The sequence below is a fragment of the Mastigoproctus giganteus genome, chromosome 2, assembly GCF_048544385.1.
Source record: "Mastigoproctus giganteus isolate SK-2022 chromosome 2, ASM4854438v1, whole genome shotgun sequence".
In the NCBI taxonomy this organism is placed as follows: Eukaryota; Metazoa; Arthropoda; class Arachnida; order Uropygi; family Thelyphonidae; genus Mastigoproctus; species Mastigoproctus giganteus.
In genome coordinates this window covers 172,335,345-172,352,158 of record NC_143576.1, presented here as the reverse complement: position 1 = coordinate 172,352,158, position 16,814 = coordinate 172,335,345, and the positions used below count along the sequence as shown (strand labels likewise).

General features: G+C 38.8%; 1 protein-coding gene across 1 annotated transcript in view; it reads right to left on the bottom strand.

The window, feature by feature from the left end:
* Polr2D (RNA polymerase II subunit D) overlaps nucleotides 1-13,620 on the bottom strand; it is a 30,667-nt gene extending 17,047 nt beyond the window's left edge. The window contains exon 1 of the mRNA XM_090368783.1: nucleotides 13,296-13,620. Within this exon, the coding sequence (XP_090224909.1) occupies nucleotides 13,296-13,374 (79 nt within the window). The 5' untranslated portion in view covers nucleotides 13,375-13,620. The remainder of the gene's footprint in view (nucleotides 1-13,295) is intronic.
* Between the last annotated feature and the right edge of the window lie 3,194 nt (nucleotides 13,621-16,814).

Here is a 16,814-nt window from a genome sequence, read left to right as displayed (position 1 = left end):
ACATCCTTCTTAAAATGAGGCCTCCAGACCTGTATACAGTACTCAAGGTGTGGTCTGACCATTGCCTTATACAAGGGGATAATCACCTCCTTATCCCTGCTAGAAAAATTCCTGTATATCATTGACAAGACACCATGAGCTACTCTTGCAGATTGTCTGCATTGCTCAGAAAACTTCATATATGCCTGCACAATTACCCTCAGATCCTTTTCATTCTCTACCACTGTCAGTGTGGTACTACAGCATTGATACGTTACTCTGGGATTACTGCTTCCCATAAGTAGTACTTTACTTTTGTCAATTCAAATAATTCCATCTTCCCTAAAGTAGACCACTCAACCTTTTTCTTACAAGCAATTAAAACATGAAATTATTTTCCTGGAACAGAAGTTAAGCTCACAGGTCTATAATTACTTGTGTCAGCCGTTGATCCTCCTTTGTGAATTGGGGTTACATTTGCACATTTCCAGTCTATGGGTACCTCCCCTGAGTCCAAGGAAGCTCTCATAATTATGGCTAAGGGTTTGCTTACTTCCTTTGCTGCCTCCTTTAATATAACTGGATAGATCCCATCCACCCCGGGTGCCTTTCTTGTGTTTATCTTCAACAGTTTCTCCTCCACTTTACTCCCAGTTATTTCAAGATTCTGTAGCTTACTGCTAGAGTTGAATACACCTCTGGCATTCCCCTTGCTGAATAACTCCTCATGTGTGAATGTCAATGCAAAATATTCATTTAGTTTGTTAGCTACCTGAGCAGGATCATCAACAGTTGACCCATCAATATCAAGTGGATCAATCTGATTCATCCCCTTCCTTCTAGAGTTTACATAAGTAAAGAACTCTTTGCTGTTTTTCTTTGCATCCCTTGCCAAGGATTTCTCGTAATCTGCCTTCGCCTGCCTAACCTCCTTTGTAACTTGGTTGCATATCAACTTGTATCTATCATAGGCTTCTGTGTCATGTGTTAATTTGTAAGTATCCCATGCATTTTTCTTCTCTGCCATATGCCTCATTAGTTCATCTGACATCCATTTTGGCCTAAACCTTGAACAATATTTCTTAGTTGGTATGTAAAGCCTAGTAGCTTCCAAGATAAGTTCTTTGAATGCTTCCCATTTTGAATTTGCTGTTGGTAACATCATCAGTTGGTCCCACTGTATAGAATTTAAATACTGTCTCAGTCCATCGTAGTCGCCTTTACGGAAGCAATAACCCTTCCCTTTACCCCTAATGGTAGTTACCTCTTTGAGTAAATCCCACTTCAGCACACTGTGATCACTGCCACCGAGTGGTTCATTTATCTGCAGATTCTTAATGCATGAAGAATCACTGCTGATAATCAAATCAAGAGTATTACTCCCTCTAGTTGCCTCCCGAACATGCTGATGTAGAAAACAATCATCCAATAAATCCACAAAAGCCCTGCTAGTGTGTGAGTAACCAGCCCCCAAATTCCAGTCAATATCTGGGAAATTAAAATCTCCCATTATAAGACTCTCTGATTTACTGGCCCACTCTATTTCCCTGTACAGTTCCTTATTATACTCATCAGAGTCATTAGGCCTATAGCACACTCCTACTCTCAATTTTGATCTCCCAATGCTTATGTCACACCAAACTGACTCAACACTGCACTGTCCAGCGATGTCGACTGGCTTCACTTCCTTGGTTTTTATGTGTTTCTTAACTAATAGCATAACCCCTCCCCCCTTCCTATCCTGTCTATCCTTTCTGTAGACGTTGTACTCCCCAAATTGCAGTTCTGCATCCCTTATATCTGTGTGACACCACGTCTCTGATATCCCAACAATATCTGCCTTTGATGTTTTGAGCAATACCTCAAATTCATCAAATTTATTTACTAAACTCCTAGCACTGGTGTACACGCAAGTATACATGCACCTGTTTCTATTCTTAGCTACCCTAACACAACCCATGTGTTTACTTGTACCGCAATGACTTCCAGCAGTCTCTGAAATATCCTGCATATTGTTTTTCAGGCTTCTGCTCATTTCAATAGAAGCAGTGCAAGAATCCCTTTCACCTCTGCCAGCGGCTGCTGTTAATCTATTAGTCTGTGTATCTCCCCCCACAAGCTAGCAACTTTCCGATCCACCTAACACTGCCTTGATAGCATCCGCAAATATTCTTGCACTCTTTCTATTTAAGTGTATCCCATCCCTGTAGAAGCAATCTCTCCTGTTAACAAGCACCGACTATACTGAGAAAAATTCTACCCCATGAGCCTTGCACAATTTCTACAGGGCTAAAACGAACATCAAGGCTTTCTTCATATACTCCCTCCTATCATGTCTGGGCAGAATTGCAGACACTTTCAAATTTAACACTAACTTGCGACTTTTTTTCAACATGGACCTGTACTTGCTAAGTAAATCATTAGTGTCAACGTGTACAACAGTATCACCCTTTGTGCCCTTAAAAAGATGATATCTGCTCTACGTCATCAACTTTTGTCCCGGCAGACACACCTCAGTCCTATTCCATTTATCCTTTTTGCACAATACATTTCCAGTCTCCCTGACAATCGAGTCACCAACAATAACTAGCTCCTGTGGGACCAGTGCATTCTGCCTTAAAGATTGTTGCTGTGTTGCCTGATGCACAAGAATGAGCTCTGGTGTTGAGTTGGGCAGCTGAGAGTTTGATGGGGCCCCATTTTAATTCCTTCGAGAGCATCTATCCTACTCTTCAAACTCTCAGACACCCATCAGAACGCTGAGTTGGCGCTTAAAATCTTGATGTAGCCATTAAACTATCTTTACTAAAGTAGTTTAATGATCTTCAGAAACATACAATATAACTGTATAAATATTGTGTGGCCCTGCCTTGAATGGCACAAAAGTTAAAAGGGGGGCTCACAATGGGGGGGTTATACATTATGTAATTATTCACTCATAGCAACATACTATAACAAATAGATTTGGGGCCACCAACTGATCTTCTTTGCAGTCCTTATTAAAAAAAAATACAACTCAATAGCACAGACATTTTAGCATTAAATTCATAGGGCGTCAAATAAATATGATAACAATTTTTTTATTTTCTTTTATTACAAAACACAAAGAAAGAAAGATGCATTTTATATTATGTATGATAATTTTTTAAGTGTTACACAAAATTAAGGAAACTTACAAAAATTCTAAATTAAAATAATTATTTTTACTTCAAAGATAAATGCAGTCTGTAAAAAATTATTGGATGAGAACTGCAATCTGATATTATTATTTGTTATTCTGTCAGGGGTCACCCTTCTGGCAGATTGCCAAGTGGTGACCTCTGACGTACATTAACAAATAAAGCAAACATTTAAATTTTATAATAAAATAAAACACAACAGAAATAGAATCCTATTACAGAATCGCAATTAAAATGGTGGTGTTTCTTTTATATATGCAATTTTTTTAGGTTCATCAGCACATATGCATAAAGTACCTATTATCTTCAGCATGTGGGTAGGCACTTAACTCAACTCCTAGCAGATGAATTTTCATAAAATTGTATATTTACTTCTTTCAGAAAGATTTGTTTAGAGCAGTGTTTCTCAATCTTTTTACTCTCGTGGCACATTTTCCAAAGAAGAAAAATTTCGCGGCACACCTACGTAGTCATAGAAGAAGAAATTTCTAAATTTCGCGGCACACTTGGAAAATTTTGCGGCACACTAATGTGACGCGGCACACCCTTTGAGAAACACTGGTTTAGAGCCATCTCAAAGTTCATTAAAATTGGACCAAAAGAAATCCAGCAATTATTATTTCTTTGTGTGCCTGTCTGTCATAATAACTGATCTCCCAGCATATAGATTTTCATGAAATTTTAAATATGCTTCTTTTAGAAAGATTTGCGATGCCATTCCCAATTTTATCAAAAATCATACCAACAGAAATCCAACAATTATTTCTTTTTTCTTTTTTATATACATACAGTGGTGTTCAAAGAAGGTGCATCACCTATGAATTTCACATTTCTAACCCTTTTTTTGCAATAGTATGTTACATTAATGACTACCATCACAAATAGAAATATAAACAAAGATATTTAGATATTTATTAATAGTTAAGGCAAAGCTAAGTAATTTTTTTTTTTTTTTTGATTTGGTAGTTGTTGGCGCATCGGCTTCTGTGACCATATTGCACCTCCCAAAGTTTTTGCAGTACTTTGGGAGGTGCAATATGGGCAGGTACTTTACCCACTCGGCTAGCCCGGTCGGCACAAAGCTAAGTAATATTTGACAGGTGCACTGAAAATATTCCAAAATGAGCATTTGCAATCTTTATACAACAGTTTTGGTAAACATGACAGTTATGGCTGAAATGTTATCAGAAGCCCTCAATTTGCTTCAGTTTATCATTTTAAATGGGCAAACAAAATGAAAAGTTCACCAGATGCAAATTAATATTTAGTTGAACCACCTCTGGCCCTGATGACAGCATCACACCATCGAGGCATTGAAAAGATCAATTTCTGAAGATAATCAACTGATAGTTCATGGTTCCGAACACAAATTATGGCTTCCTTTCTGACAACTGGAGATTCCACATGATGCCAACAGTTCTCTATAGGATTCATGTCCAGCTAAGAGTTGTAATGGACCATTCTTCCAACCATTTTTTCACCTGTAACAAATGTAAACACATTACTGTCAAACCTCTAATGCAGAAATGAAGCTAAAGTAACTACAGATGTGCCTACTTACACTTTTTGCCCGATGATAAGGGGCAGAGTCGTCCTGAAAGATGCAGTTACTTAGCAGGTTGAAATGGTCTCTAATGGTTAGCAGCAATTTGCCTTCCAATATAGCCAGGTATCCATTGGCATTTACGGAACCTTTTATAAACCACAGGTGACCCACTCTGCGATACGAAATGCACCCCCATATCATTTGGCTGGTAGGAAATTTCACTGTAGACACCATACAGTCTGGATGGTATTCTTCCCGTCTACAGTGAATCGTTTGTCTCCCATCGGAACCATGCAGCTTGAATTTCTTCTCATCCGAGAAAAAAAAACTGAATTCCACTGCTTGGGGGTCCTCATATTTGACACTCCTTACACCAAATTAATAGAGCCTTTTTCATTTTTTGTGAGGAGGGGCTTCTTCTTAGGACGACGGTCTACAAGTCCCTTTTTGAAGAGGTTTCTTCTGACTGTTACTGCACTTGCTACCACTCCTGTATGTTCTCCCCATTCTCTTTTCAGCTCAGATGAAGAAGCTTCACTTAAGTGACTTTAGACTTAAGTGCTTCAAAACATGGTCCTGTTTTGGCATAGAGACTCGTTTGTGTCCAGTTCCTTTTTTCCTATCAGCAGAACCAGCATTCTTGAGTTTGGAAAAAAATCTACTCACTGTCGACTGATTACAAGACACTCTATAAGCAATATGACAGGAAGAATATCCTTCCTCACATAAAGCAAAAATAGCACTATTTCTTCATGGCGTAAACTGCACGTAACTATATCCTGACACAAGCAAGGAATGACCAATTCTTGTAGAGCACGCTTATACAGCTGAAAGTAATAGCTGATGCAATATTATGTCATCACCTACACATATCAACCTTATCTAATGCAATCCGTAAGGAATATTGCCATATACCTACGTTATTCAGACGACGATTACAATTTTAAGGGGTGATGCACTTATATAGTGAATTCACTATATAAGTAGTATATTGTTATTCACTATATGAGTGAATAACACAATAATTATTCACTCATATAGTGAATAATCACTCAAATTATTCATTTAGTGAACATCATCCCAATATCTGAAAATCAATCAGACCAGTTACTCCTAACCCCTGAACGTTTATCTGCTCTTCACAACTTTGCAACAGAAGTGTTTGCTCAAAGGAGATCATATAGAGTGGTCAACACTCCCAGCATTGGGCCTGAAGTGGATTAGATAAGGGGTCTCTCTCTCTCTCTCTCTCTCTCTCTCTCCTTTATTTTTTTTCCCCTCTCAAGTTATTTCATTTTATTTATTTAATTTTATTTTTCTGTTTCTCTCTCTCGTGTAAAATTTTTTTTCCCCTCTCACGTTGTTTGGAGTCAGCCAGTCCAGCGTAGTTTTTTTTTTTTATTTATCATTATTATTTTTTTATTATTATTTTCTTTTTATAACCTGCACCACAGGTGGTTTTTTTTTTTTTTCTCTTCTCTTTTGTCTGTCCCTCTTGAATGGGGACCCCAGAAGATCCTAGCCCACCGGCTGGCAACACCAAATGGGTCAGAGTCTCTTTTGAGACAGTACGTGCTTTACTGGGACTGGCCCACCTTCCCGCGGTGTGGACAAGTACTCAGAATCATCTCTCCAGGTGATTGATGCTTCTGGGTAGCCAAGAGGCCAGAACAGAACACACACAAACCTACACCAACACACTTCTGGCCCTTTTGCAGTTGATTCTGATGTTCACAGTGACACAAGGCAAAGACGTTCTAGGTGCCGCCATTTACAAAAACACATGTCTACATGTGTTATGGTGCCAGCACAGAAACAAAATGTTCTTTTGTATGCACATAAAAATCATTACTTGATGCTTTTTTTTTTTTTTTTTTTTTTATAAATCAAGAATCTATTACTATTTGCTAACATGCCTGAAATGTAATGCACTTGTTATATAGTGCTGTGTAAACATGTTATTTATTTATTTTTCCCCTTTAAGCAAATTATGGTTAAGGTGGGATAAACATCCCACCTTAACCATATTTACAGTATTGGGGTGTAGTCACTAGCATTCCAGAGAATGAGTTTCAAACTTCACTAACGACCCCAGAAAGCATTTATTCTTTCTGGCACTGTCAATTCATGATTTTAATATACAACTTTTCTCTCCTTGCAAATCAATGTTTTATGGATGGACAGGCAGACTGAATCTGTCATACTGAATTGTGCTTTTTTATTTCATTAAAGTTTATTTTTTATTTTTCATTTATGAAATATTTTTTAGATCATTTAAATGATTTGTAAAAAGGATAGGTGCAACAGGACCAGGGTATGTCTGTCTGGGGCAAAGGTTGATGATGTTGTACAGCGGATATCATCTTTTAAGGGCACAAAAGGTGATATAGTTGGCACTAATGATATTAAGAGTAGGAGACTGGCAGATTACTTAACAAGTACAGGTCACTGCTGAAAAAAAGCCATGAATTAGGGTTGAATTTGAAAGTGTCTGCAATTCTGCCAAGACATGATAGGATGGGGTATATGATGAGAGCCTTGTCGATCAATTCGGCCCTGGAAAGATTGTGAAAGGCTCAAGGGGATAGTAGAATTTTTTTCAGCCTGGTCTGTACTTGTTAACAGGAGAGACTGCTTCTACAGAGATGGGATACACTTAAATAGAAAGGGTGCTGATGAATTTTGCTTTAATAGAAATTTGCTGATGCTATCGAGGCAGCGTTAGGTGGGTCGGAAAACTGCTAGCTTGGGGGGGGGATACAAGGTAGATTAACAGTAGCCACTGGCAGAGGTGAAAGTGATTCTTGCACTGCTTCTATTTGAATGAGCAGAAGCATGGAAAACAAGATGCAAGATATTTCAGACTGATGGGAGTCATTGCGGTACAAGTAAACACATGGGTTGTGTTAGGGTAGCTAAGAATAGGAACAGGTGCATGTATTGCGGCATTGGTGTACACTTGCGTGTACACCAATGCTAGGAGTTTGGTAAATAAATTTGATGAATTTGAGGTATTGCTCAAAGCATTAAAGGCGAATATTGTTGGGATATCAGAGACGTGGTGTCACACTGATATAAGGAATGCAGAACTGGAATTTGAGGAGTACAATATGTACAGAAAGGATAGACAGGATAGGAAGGGAGGAGAGGTTATGCTATTAGTTAAGAAACACACAAAATCCAAGGACGTGAAGCCAGTCAACATCGCTGGACAGTGCAGTGTCGAGTCAGTTCGGTGTGACATAAGCATTGGGAGATCAAAATTGAGAGTACGAGTGTGCTATAGGCCTAATGACTCTGATGAGTATAATAAGAAACTGTACAGGGAAATAGAGTGGGCCAGTAAATCAGAGTGTTATAATGGGGAATTTTAATTTCCCAGATACTGACTGGAATTTGTGGGTTGGTCACTCACACACTAGCAAGGCTTTTGTGGATTTATTGGATGATTGTTTTCTACATCAGCATGTTCGAAAGGCAACTAGAGGGAGTAATACTCTTGATTTGATTATCAGTAATGATTCTTCATGCATTAAGAATCTGCAGATAAAGGAACCGCTAGGTGGCAGTGATCACAGTGTGCTGAAGTGGGATTTACTTAAAGAGGTAACTGCCATCAGAGGTAAAGGGAAGGATTTTTGCTTTCGTAAAGGCAACTAAGATGGCCTGAGACAGTATTTAAATTCTATACAGTGGAACCAACTGATGATGATGTTACCAACAGAAAATTCAAAATGGGAAGCATTCAAAGAACTTATCTTGGAAGCTACTAGGCTTTACATACCAACTAAGAAATATTGTTCAAGGTTTAGGCCTAAATGGATGTCAGATGAACTAATGAGACATATGGCAGGAAAGAAAAATGCATGGGATACATAAAAATTAACAGGTGACACAAGCCTACGATGCATAAGTTGATCTGTAATAAAGTTACAAAGGAGATTAGGCAGGCGAAGGCAGATTATGAGAAATCTTTGGCAAAGGATGCAAAGAAAAACAGCAAACAGTTCTTTACTTATGTAAAGAACTGTTTTCTGATTGTTAAACTCTAGAAGGAAGGGGATGAATCAGATTGGTCCACTCGATATCGATGGTTCAACTGTTGATGATCCTGCTCAGGTAGCTAACAAACTAAATGAATATTTTGCATCGACATTCACACATGAGGAGTTATTCAGCGAGGGGAATACCACCTCGCTGAATAGTGAGGTGTATCCAACTCTGGCAGTAAGCTAGATAATCTTGTAATAACTGAGAGTAAAGTGGAGGAGAAATTGTTGAAGATAAACATAAGAAAGGCACCTGGGGTGGATGGGATCTATCCAGTTATATTAAAGGAGGCAGCAAAGGAAGTAAGCAAACCCTTAGCCATAATTATGAGAACTTCCTTGGACTCAGGGGAGGTACCCATAGACTGGAGATGTGCAAATGTGACCCCAATTAACAAAGGAGGATCAAAGCCTGACACAAGTAATTATAGACCTGTGAGTTTAACTTCTGTTCCAGGAAAATTAATGGAGGCACTAGTTAAAGAAGAACTGTAGGATCATCTAGACAAGACTTCAGTTATAGATCAGACACAGCATGGTTTTGTTAAGGGAAAGTCATGCCTGACCAATTTGATTTGATACTATGATGCAGTCACAAAAGAACTGGATACAGGGAATAACTTTGATATTATATACTTGGATCTTAGAAAGGTTTTTGATATTGTTGCACAAATTGGAGCAGTGTGGCATTGGAGGCAAATTGCTGCTATGGATAAAGGGGTGGTTGAGGGGGAGAAGATAGAGTGGTAATCAATGGACACTGCTCATCATGGACTAATGTTATTAGTGGAGTCTCTCAGGGTTCAGTGTTGGATCCATTATTGTTTTCTGTATTTATAAATGATATTGATGATGGTATATCAAGCTTAATGTCCAAGTTTGCAGAAGATACAAAGGTTGGCAGGGTTTTTAAGGACACGACTAATGCTATGCTGCTGCAACAGGATCTGGAAAGGTTGAGCAGATGGGCTGAGAGGTGGCAAATGAAGTTTAACATTGACAAATATAAAGTGCTACATATGGGAAACAGCAACCCCAGAGTAACGTATCAACTCTGTGACAGTGGTAGAGAATGAAAAGGACCTGGGGGTAATTGTGCAGGCAGATATGAAGTTCTCTGAGCAGTGCAGACGGGCTGCAAGAGTAGCTCATGGTGTCTTGTCAATGATATACAGGAATTTTTCTAGCAGGGATAAGGAAGTGATTATTCCCTTGTATAAGGCAATGGTTAGGCCACACCTTGAGTACTGTATACAGGTCTGGAGTCCTCATTTCAAGAAGGATGAAGAGCTGCTGGAACGAGTACAGAGAAGGGCAACAAGATTAGTGAATGGAACAAAGGGTTGCTCTTACGAAGAAAGGCTTATGTTTTGCAAATTACAGTGTCTGGAGACTAGGCACTGGCGAGATGATCTGATAGAGGTGTTTAAAGCGTTGAATTGTTTGAGCATGCTCAATGCTGATGGGATTCTTCCTCTTGCTCAGAATAATCACCTGAGAGGGCATAAATTCAAATTGAGGAGAGACAGATGTAGGATAGATGTGCAGAAATTTGCCTTTAGCCAGCGGATAGTTGGTTGGTGGAAGAGACTTCCATCCCTTGTTGTGCATCATATGCCTCTACTAATGCTAATGATCAGGATCTAGTTCCCTGATTCTTAAACCAGGGGGAGGAACATGTTTCCTGATTTAAAATACCCTCGAGTCACACCCACGTGACTTTAGAGGGTATTTTAGAGATACTGTATGTAAAATCCACACCCTTTCACTTCATACCAACAAATCAATGCGCACCGAACCCCTGTACCTGTCACATCTCATGACTCCTTAACCATAGAATGAATAAGGTGAGGGAGAGGTAGGCTTGCCATTAGACTTAACGTGGAAAGCCCAGTGGGCTGCAGACCAATGAAACCGGTGTGATTTTCAATATTACACACTGACTTCCGATACATTCTATTTGTTTTCCTCCGTTTGACCCAGTCTGCCCCTAGTAAAATGATGTAAAAGAAAGAGATGGGGTTTGTTCCTAAGAACCATGTGAGTAAAGGCCACTACACACATTCAGGTAAACCTGTCAGTTACGCCTGCGCCGGCACACCTGTACAGGTCTACCAGAGCACGTGGATGATAAAACTGCACAGTTATTTTGACCTGCACAGGCGACCGGAGGAAATATGGAAAATCATTCGATTTGCCTGAACCGGAGTGGCCTGTGCAGGCAAACTGGAGCGTGTGTAGCGATGTGGCAGGCACACTGCCAGATTGGGGGATTTCCCTATTCAACTATCATTAATAATTACATAAATCCTATGAAAAAAAATTAACTATTAATTTTGTCACTGATTAATAAAAAATTTGCCTGGATTAGATGTAAATTTTAACTTTGAATATCAGAGTCTCAATAAATATAATTTATAATAACAGCAATAATAAAATTCATTACTATATTATTTTATTAGATTTTAATAAATCTGGGGGATTTTTCTAAGAATTTCGCTAAAATTATTGTCGAAAATTGAAGATCTTCGTAACTTCCGCTGTACTCCAGTATACGATGCACCTTTGTACTTGGCTGTATGGGGGAAAGCAGTGATTGACAGGTTGTGACCCTGGCCACTAAATGCATCTCCCTCTTCGTTTCAGGCGGACGTCATGTGATCACTGGAGGGCTCAATGCGAAATTCGTTGCATATGGTTTCATTTGTATGCTGGTTTGTAGTGTTTGTTTGTTGCTGTTTGCTGGAGTTAAATGTTCCATTTCTTCTTGGCACGTGGTTGTTTATTTAGTCCTGGGTTCCTTTGTTTATGAGGCGAGTTTTATTTGTATTTCTGTGTTATTTTCATGTATTATTAACCTAGTATTGTGTTGGTTGAGTATTGTGTCAGTTGCTTTCTTTTCAAAAAAAAAAAAAAAAAAAATTTTCTATGTTGCCATTTTGTGCTTATGCAAAGGGCAATTTTATAGTTCGTTGCACACGTTAACTGACTTTTGTTTCTGTTTAGCGAAAAAAAGTTAGGTTTTTTAGTTACTTTTGGTTGAGTATTGTGTCGGTTGCATTCTTTTCAAAAAAAAAAATTCCACGTTGCCATTTTGTGTTTATGCAAAGAGCAATATTAATGTTCGTTGCACGTGTTGACTTTAGTTTCTGTTTAGCGAAAAAAAGTTAGTTTTTTATGCGACTTCGGGAGGGATTCAAGCAAAACCAGTCGTTGGACGAAAAATAAAATTATAATGGGAGTCATGTTTTTGATCGATTTTCATTTGTGTTTAGTGAAAAATGGTTATGTTGCATTTTTATGCAACTTTGGGAGTTATTTAGCTGTTATTTGGTTTTTAGGAGCATTAGCAACTAAAGCCATATTGCTTTGGGGATATGCGGTGGTCATTTCCTGACCTTTCAGCATCCTCCGTATATGGTGGTCACCAGCTTGAACCCTGGTCTAATCAAAAAGCGTGTGTTACGCACTGCTGCTCCTGCCCACCTAGCTACGGAGGCGCCTAGTTATTTAGCGAAAACTAGTCGTTTGCTGCATGTCATATTAGTTTTTGTTTAATTTTGAGAAAAAATTATTGGTTTTGTGTTAAATTTTCTTAATTTTAACCCTGCCATGTTATGTTGCACGATATTGTCTTTTTGGAATGGACTGCATTTGTTTTGATTGCTGCTCCGAAGAAAATTGCAGTATTGCCATTAATTTCGTTGTTTTTCAGCTCCGCCATATTGTTATGTCATGTGACATTCGCTACATGCAGTCGTCGAGAAGAGGGGGGAATGCAGTGAGTGGGCGGAGTTACGAACCGTACGTCACTGCTTACCCCACTTCTCCTGACGTTATTTTCTAAAGAGCACCGTGTTCTGGATTATTACCGCAACTTCTTCTAGTTGCAAGGAATCTCAGAGTTGCAGTTAATCTCTCGTGCGGTGAAATCGCCATCCTCATAACAGTATCGTTTTCTTTCTTTTTTTTAAATTACTGTAGTAACTAATGAAACAAGCTGTAAATAAATTTCTTCATTCATCTGCAAATAATTTTGCCAATCTTCAGGGTCCAACTGCAATTCACTTAACAAGTTCACATGTGAATAAACTTTTCCTTTTTTTTAAACCATTCTTTGCACCATATATTATGTTTTATTTTACGTTTAAAACACTTCATTTCAAATAATAAGCCAACTACTGCTAAAACGTCTTCTGTCCATGCCACGATCAGCCGACTGAATGAATGGTGATAGGTTTACCCGAGCGTGTGGATGCACTATGGGCGTCCTGTAGACCTGTACAGGCGTGCCTGCGCAGGCATAACTGACAGGTTTACCTGAACGTGTGTAGAGGCCTTAAGATTTACGCAAACGACCAATGTTGTTGCTGTTGTAATTGTTTATTTTTTTTTTATGGGCACTAGCGATTAAGGCCATATACGCAAGTTGCCAATATAGGGTTAATAATGTAATTGGCTGCACGAAAAAATAAAAATTTGAAAATAATGCTATGTTCTTCGTTACCGATGCCAATAAATTGCTAAAGTTATACAAAATACCTTTAGGAAACTGAAGTTCTGATGCATCTTCTTCAACTTGATCAACAACGTAATTCGGAGCGCTAGCAGCCGACGCCATAAACCAACTTCTTACTTTATACGCAAGAACAGAGTACTCATATACTCTGTGAACAGATTCAAACCAATAATCTACATTGGACAAGAGGCTAAAAATATTGGCTGTTCACACATTAACCAGTACAAAAACACTAAGAAAAATAAACAGAATATACAAAAACACTTTTTAAAAACACGCAAAATAATAATAAAATAATAATATTAACATTCGATTATTTACAACACTAAACATCCATTCCGGTACAAAAAAAAACTCACATATACCGAAAGCGACATCTACCGAACCAAATATAAACAGAGTGTCTATCAAATAGTAGTAATATCTTACTACTCTGTGCTCTGTATGATGAAAAAAAAAAAATTATGAATCCATTTACTGCTGTCAATCAATAAATTCTGAACATTAATCCATGACTTTCATGCCATCATATAATCAGTTTCAGCTCCAACCTGTTATTGGCATGACTTGGCATGGCATGATTACCAAAACAGTGATTCAAACATGTTAATCTGACGGAGCAGTCCTCGTGGGTAGCACAGTTGGTGGAATCATCCTCCGCCCCACAACGGGTGGAAAAGACTTGAGTTCGAGTCAAATCGATGACGTGACGAATTTCAATGGGCATTTTCACAACATGGCTGATTTAGTCGGTCTCAGGAGGAGGCAGCCTGGTTTTTCCTCCCATTCACTAAACAGAAAATCGACAACAATGTGAACACATAATTTACAGACAGTATATACGGAGCAATATGGCCTTAGTCGCTGATCCTCATAAAATCCTACTACAACAACAACTGACGGAGGGTGAAATATAATTATGAAATATAATAATAAATCATGAAACATTGAAATATAACTATGACTTCTCATAGTTATATTTTCAATGATTCGTGGTTTATCATGTTCCGACATATCTCAACTTGAATACAAATTTTGATCGCACTATGTTTTTAGGTTGTGCTACAGTAACAGAAAAAAACACCTGTATCAAATTATGGATTTGCTGAAATTGGAGCATCGTTCAGTCATCAAGTTTCTCATAAAAGAAGGAAATGGGTCAAAGACCATTCATGAAAGGATGGGGGATGTGTATGGCAATAGTGCACCCTCAGAGTACCAGGTGAAATTCTGGTACTCAGAAGATGATCCACGTCCAGGAAGGCCTGTGACAAGACCACTCCAGAAATGTGCCAAACTGTGGAAACCCTTGTGCTGAACAACAGAGATTTAAAACTGCCTCGAATCTCTAATCTCTAGGGAACATTACATATCGGAGGGAACAGTTATAAACATTATCCATGAACATTTGGGAATGACTAAGGCCAGTTCCGCAGATTTCTGACTTCTGGGCAGAAGCAAATCAGAGTACGGTGTTGTCAGGAGAATTCAGAGCATGGATTCAACACTGGGATCCTGAGACCAAGCAAGAAATCAATGCGATGTAAGGACAGAGATTCTCCCCGACCCAAAAAATGTTTGGACATAACCTTCACATGCCATGATTATGGCCACCATTTATTGGGATTTAGACAGAATTTTGTTCATTCCTACTTGGAGCACAAGCAGACAGTAACTAGGAAGTCACATACATCCCTACTGTACAACTTAATGGATGGCATAAAGGAAAAACGCCGTGGAAATTTTTCTAGAGATGTTACTGCTTCTTGGCAACAATGCACCAATGCACAGTTCACATTCTGTTGCTGCTTTGAGAGACTGACTTTAAAGAACTTACCCATCCACTCTATAGTCTGTATCTGGCCCCAGTAACGATTTTCTGTTTCGCTACCTCAAGAAAAAGGTACGTGGACGTCGCTATGCTAATGATAATGAACTGAAGTCTGCTGTTACTGCGTTCTTTGATGGACAGGACAAATCATTTTATTTGTCTGGTATTTCCTCATTGCCAACAAAATGGGACAAGTGCATTGAAAATTCAGTGAGGTTGCACTGAAAAATAAAAACAGATTTTTGCCTGTAGCACATTTCCTTCATAGGTAACTAGATGAATTATTGAGCGCCCTTCGTAAGAACCTAGAGTACGCAGTACCATGTATGGCTGAAGGTTGAGAATATGAAGGGCGATACTTCTCGACATTGTTGTTGTAGGGTTTTAGGAGCATCAGCGACTAAGGCCATGTTCCACCTTATATAATGACTGAAAATTGCATGTGTTCTGAGGTTGATTTTCTGTTTACTGGACGAAAAATAGGACTTTCCGAGAGAACAAACCATGCTACCCTCGCCAGACTTACCGAAATACATTGTGAAAAAGGCTCATAAGAATCTCTCACGTCTTCAATGGGACTCGAGCTCATTTCTTATCGCTCCAGTTTAGAGAGGAAGGCGATTCTATTAACTGTTCTAACCACGAGGGCTTGTTGACATTAGACTTTATTTTCTGTAGATTGTAATTTTCAGAAAATACCAATTAAAGAAGGTTGTTCCAGAAAGCGAAACTTGAACGAATGAATGAGGAAGAAGAAAAGTTGGTTCTCTGAATTTGAAGTTGGACAGTGATAGGATGTTAACTGGTTGCGGAATGTGTTCGGACTGCTTTGCAAGAGAGAGAGAGAGAGAGAGAGAGAGAGAGAGAGAGAGAGAGAGAGAGAGAGAGAGCGAGAATTATAGAAGAAAATTCAGACAGTGTCCATGGAAGTATCTCTAGAACAGGTATGCAGCAGAAACAAAACGTCTGTAAGGCACAGGTAGGGACTACTTTGCTAGAGCTGGGTCATTAATCAGCCTAACTCCCCTCCTTTGAAAGGAATTTAGACGCCTGAAAGACAGGTTTTAGGGGCACCGCCAAGATGTGGAAATAATATTCCATGATAGGGCGGATTTGTGATTTATACAGGACGAGCAACTGTTTAGAAGAAAGGTAATGCTGAAAGCAAAAAAGAAAATCCAGTTTTTTAGATGTAGAGGAAGCAATATTTGTGATGTGCTTATACCAAGAGAGAGAGAGAGAGATTAGAAGTCAGGTAATCAATATTAGAGATAATCTTTCTAGAAATCTGAGTGTAATCGAAGTTTAGCATAGGAGCAGAAGAAAGCTTTTGGGGAGATATAAGACAGGACTGTTATAGAAGTTAGAGTTATAGAAGATTGAAATCCACAAGATTATCTTTTCTCAACATGCGAATTACCTGGAGATCAGCATTCAGTGAGTTGGTAGTGGATATTTGAGAAGTTGAAGCACTTTGTGAAGGCCAAGGTTTATTTCTGAAATTGAAAGGTAGGTGTTATGCAATGTGCTATCATCACCAAACCTACGGACAGCATTTCCGGTCAATGGAACAAGGTAATTAGTATACAAGAGGAAAAAAAGTTGGAGAAAGAACTGAACCTTGGGAACATTTTTCCCTTGAATTAGCGGAGACGATAGAAGACAGAGAGCCATCTACCATCACCAGCAGTGAGAGGTTAGAGAGAAAACT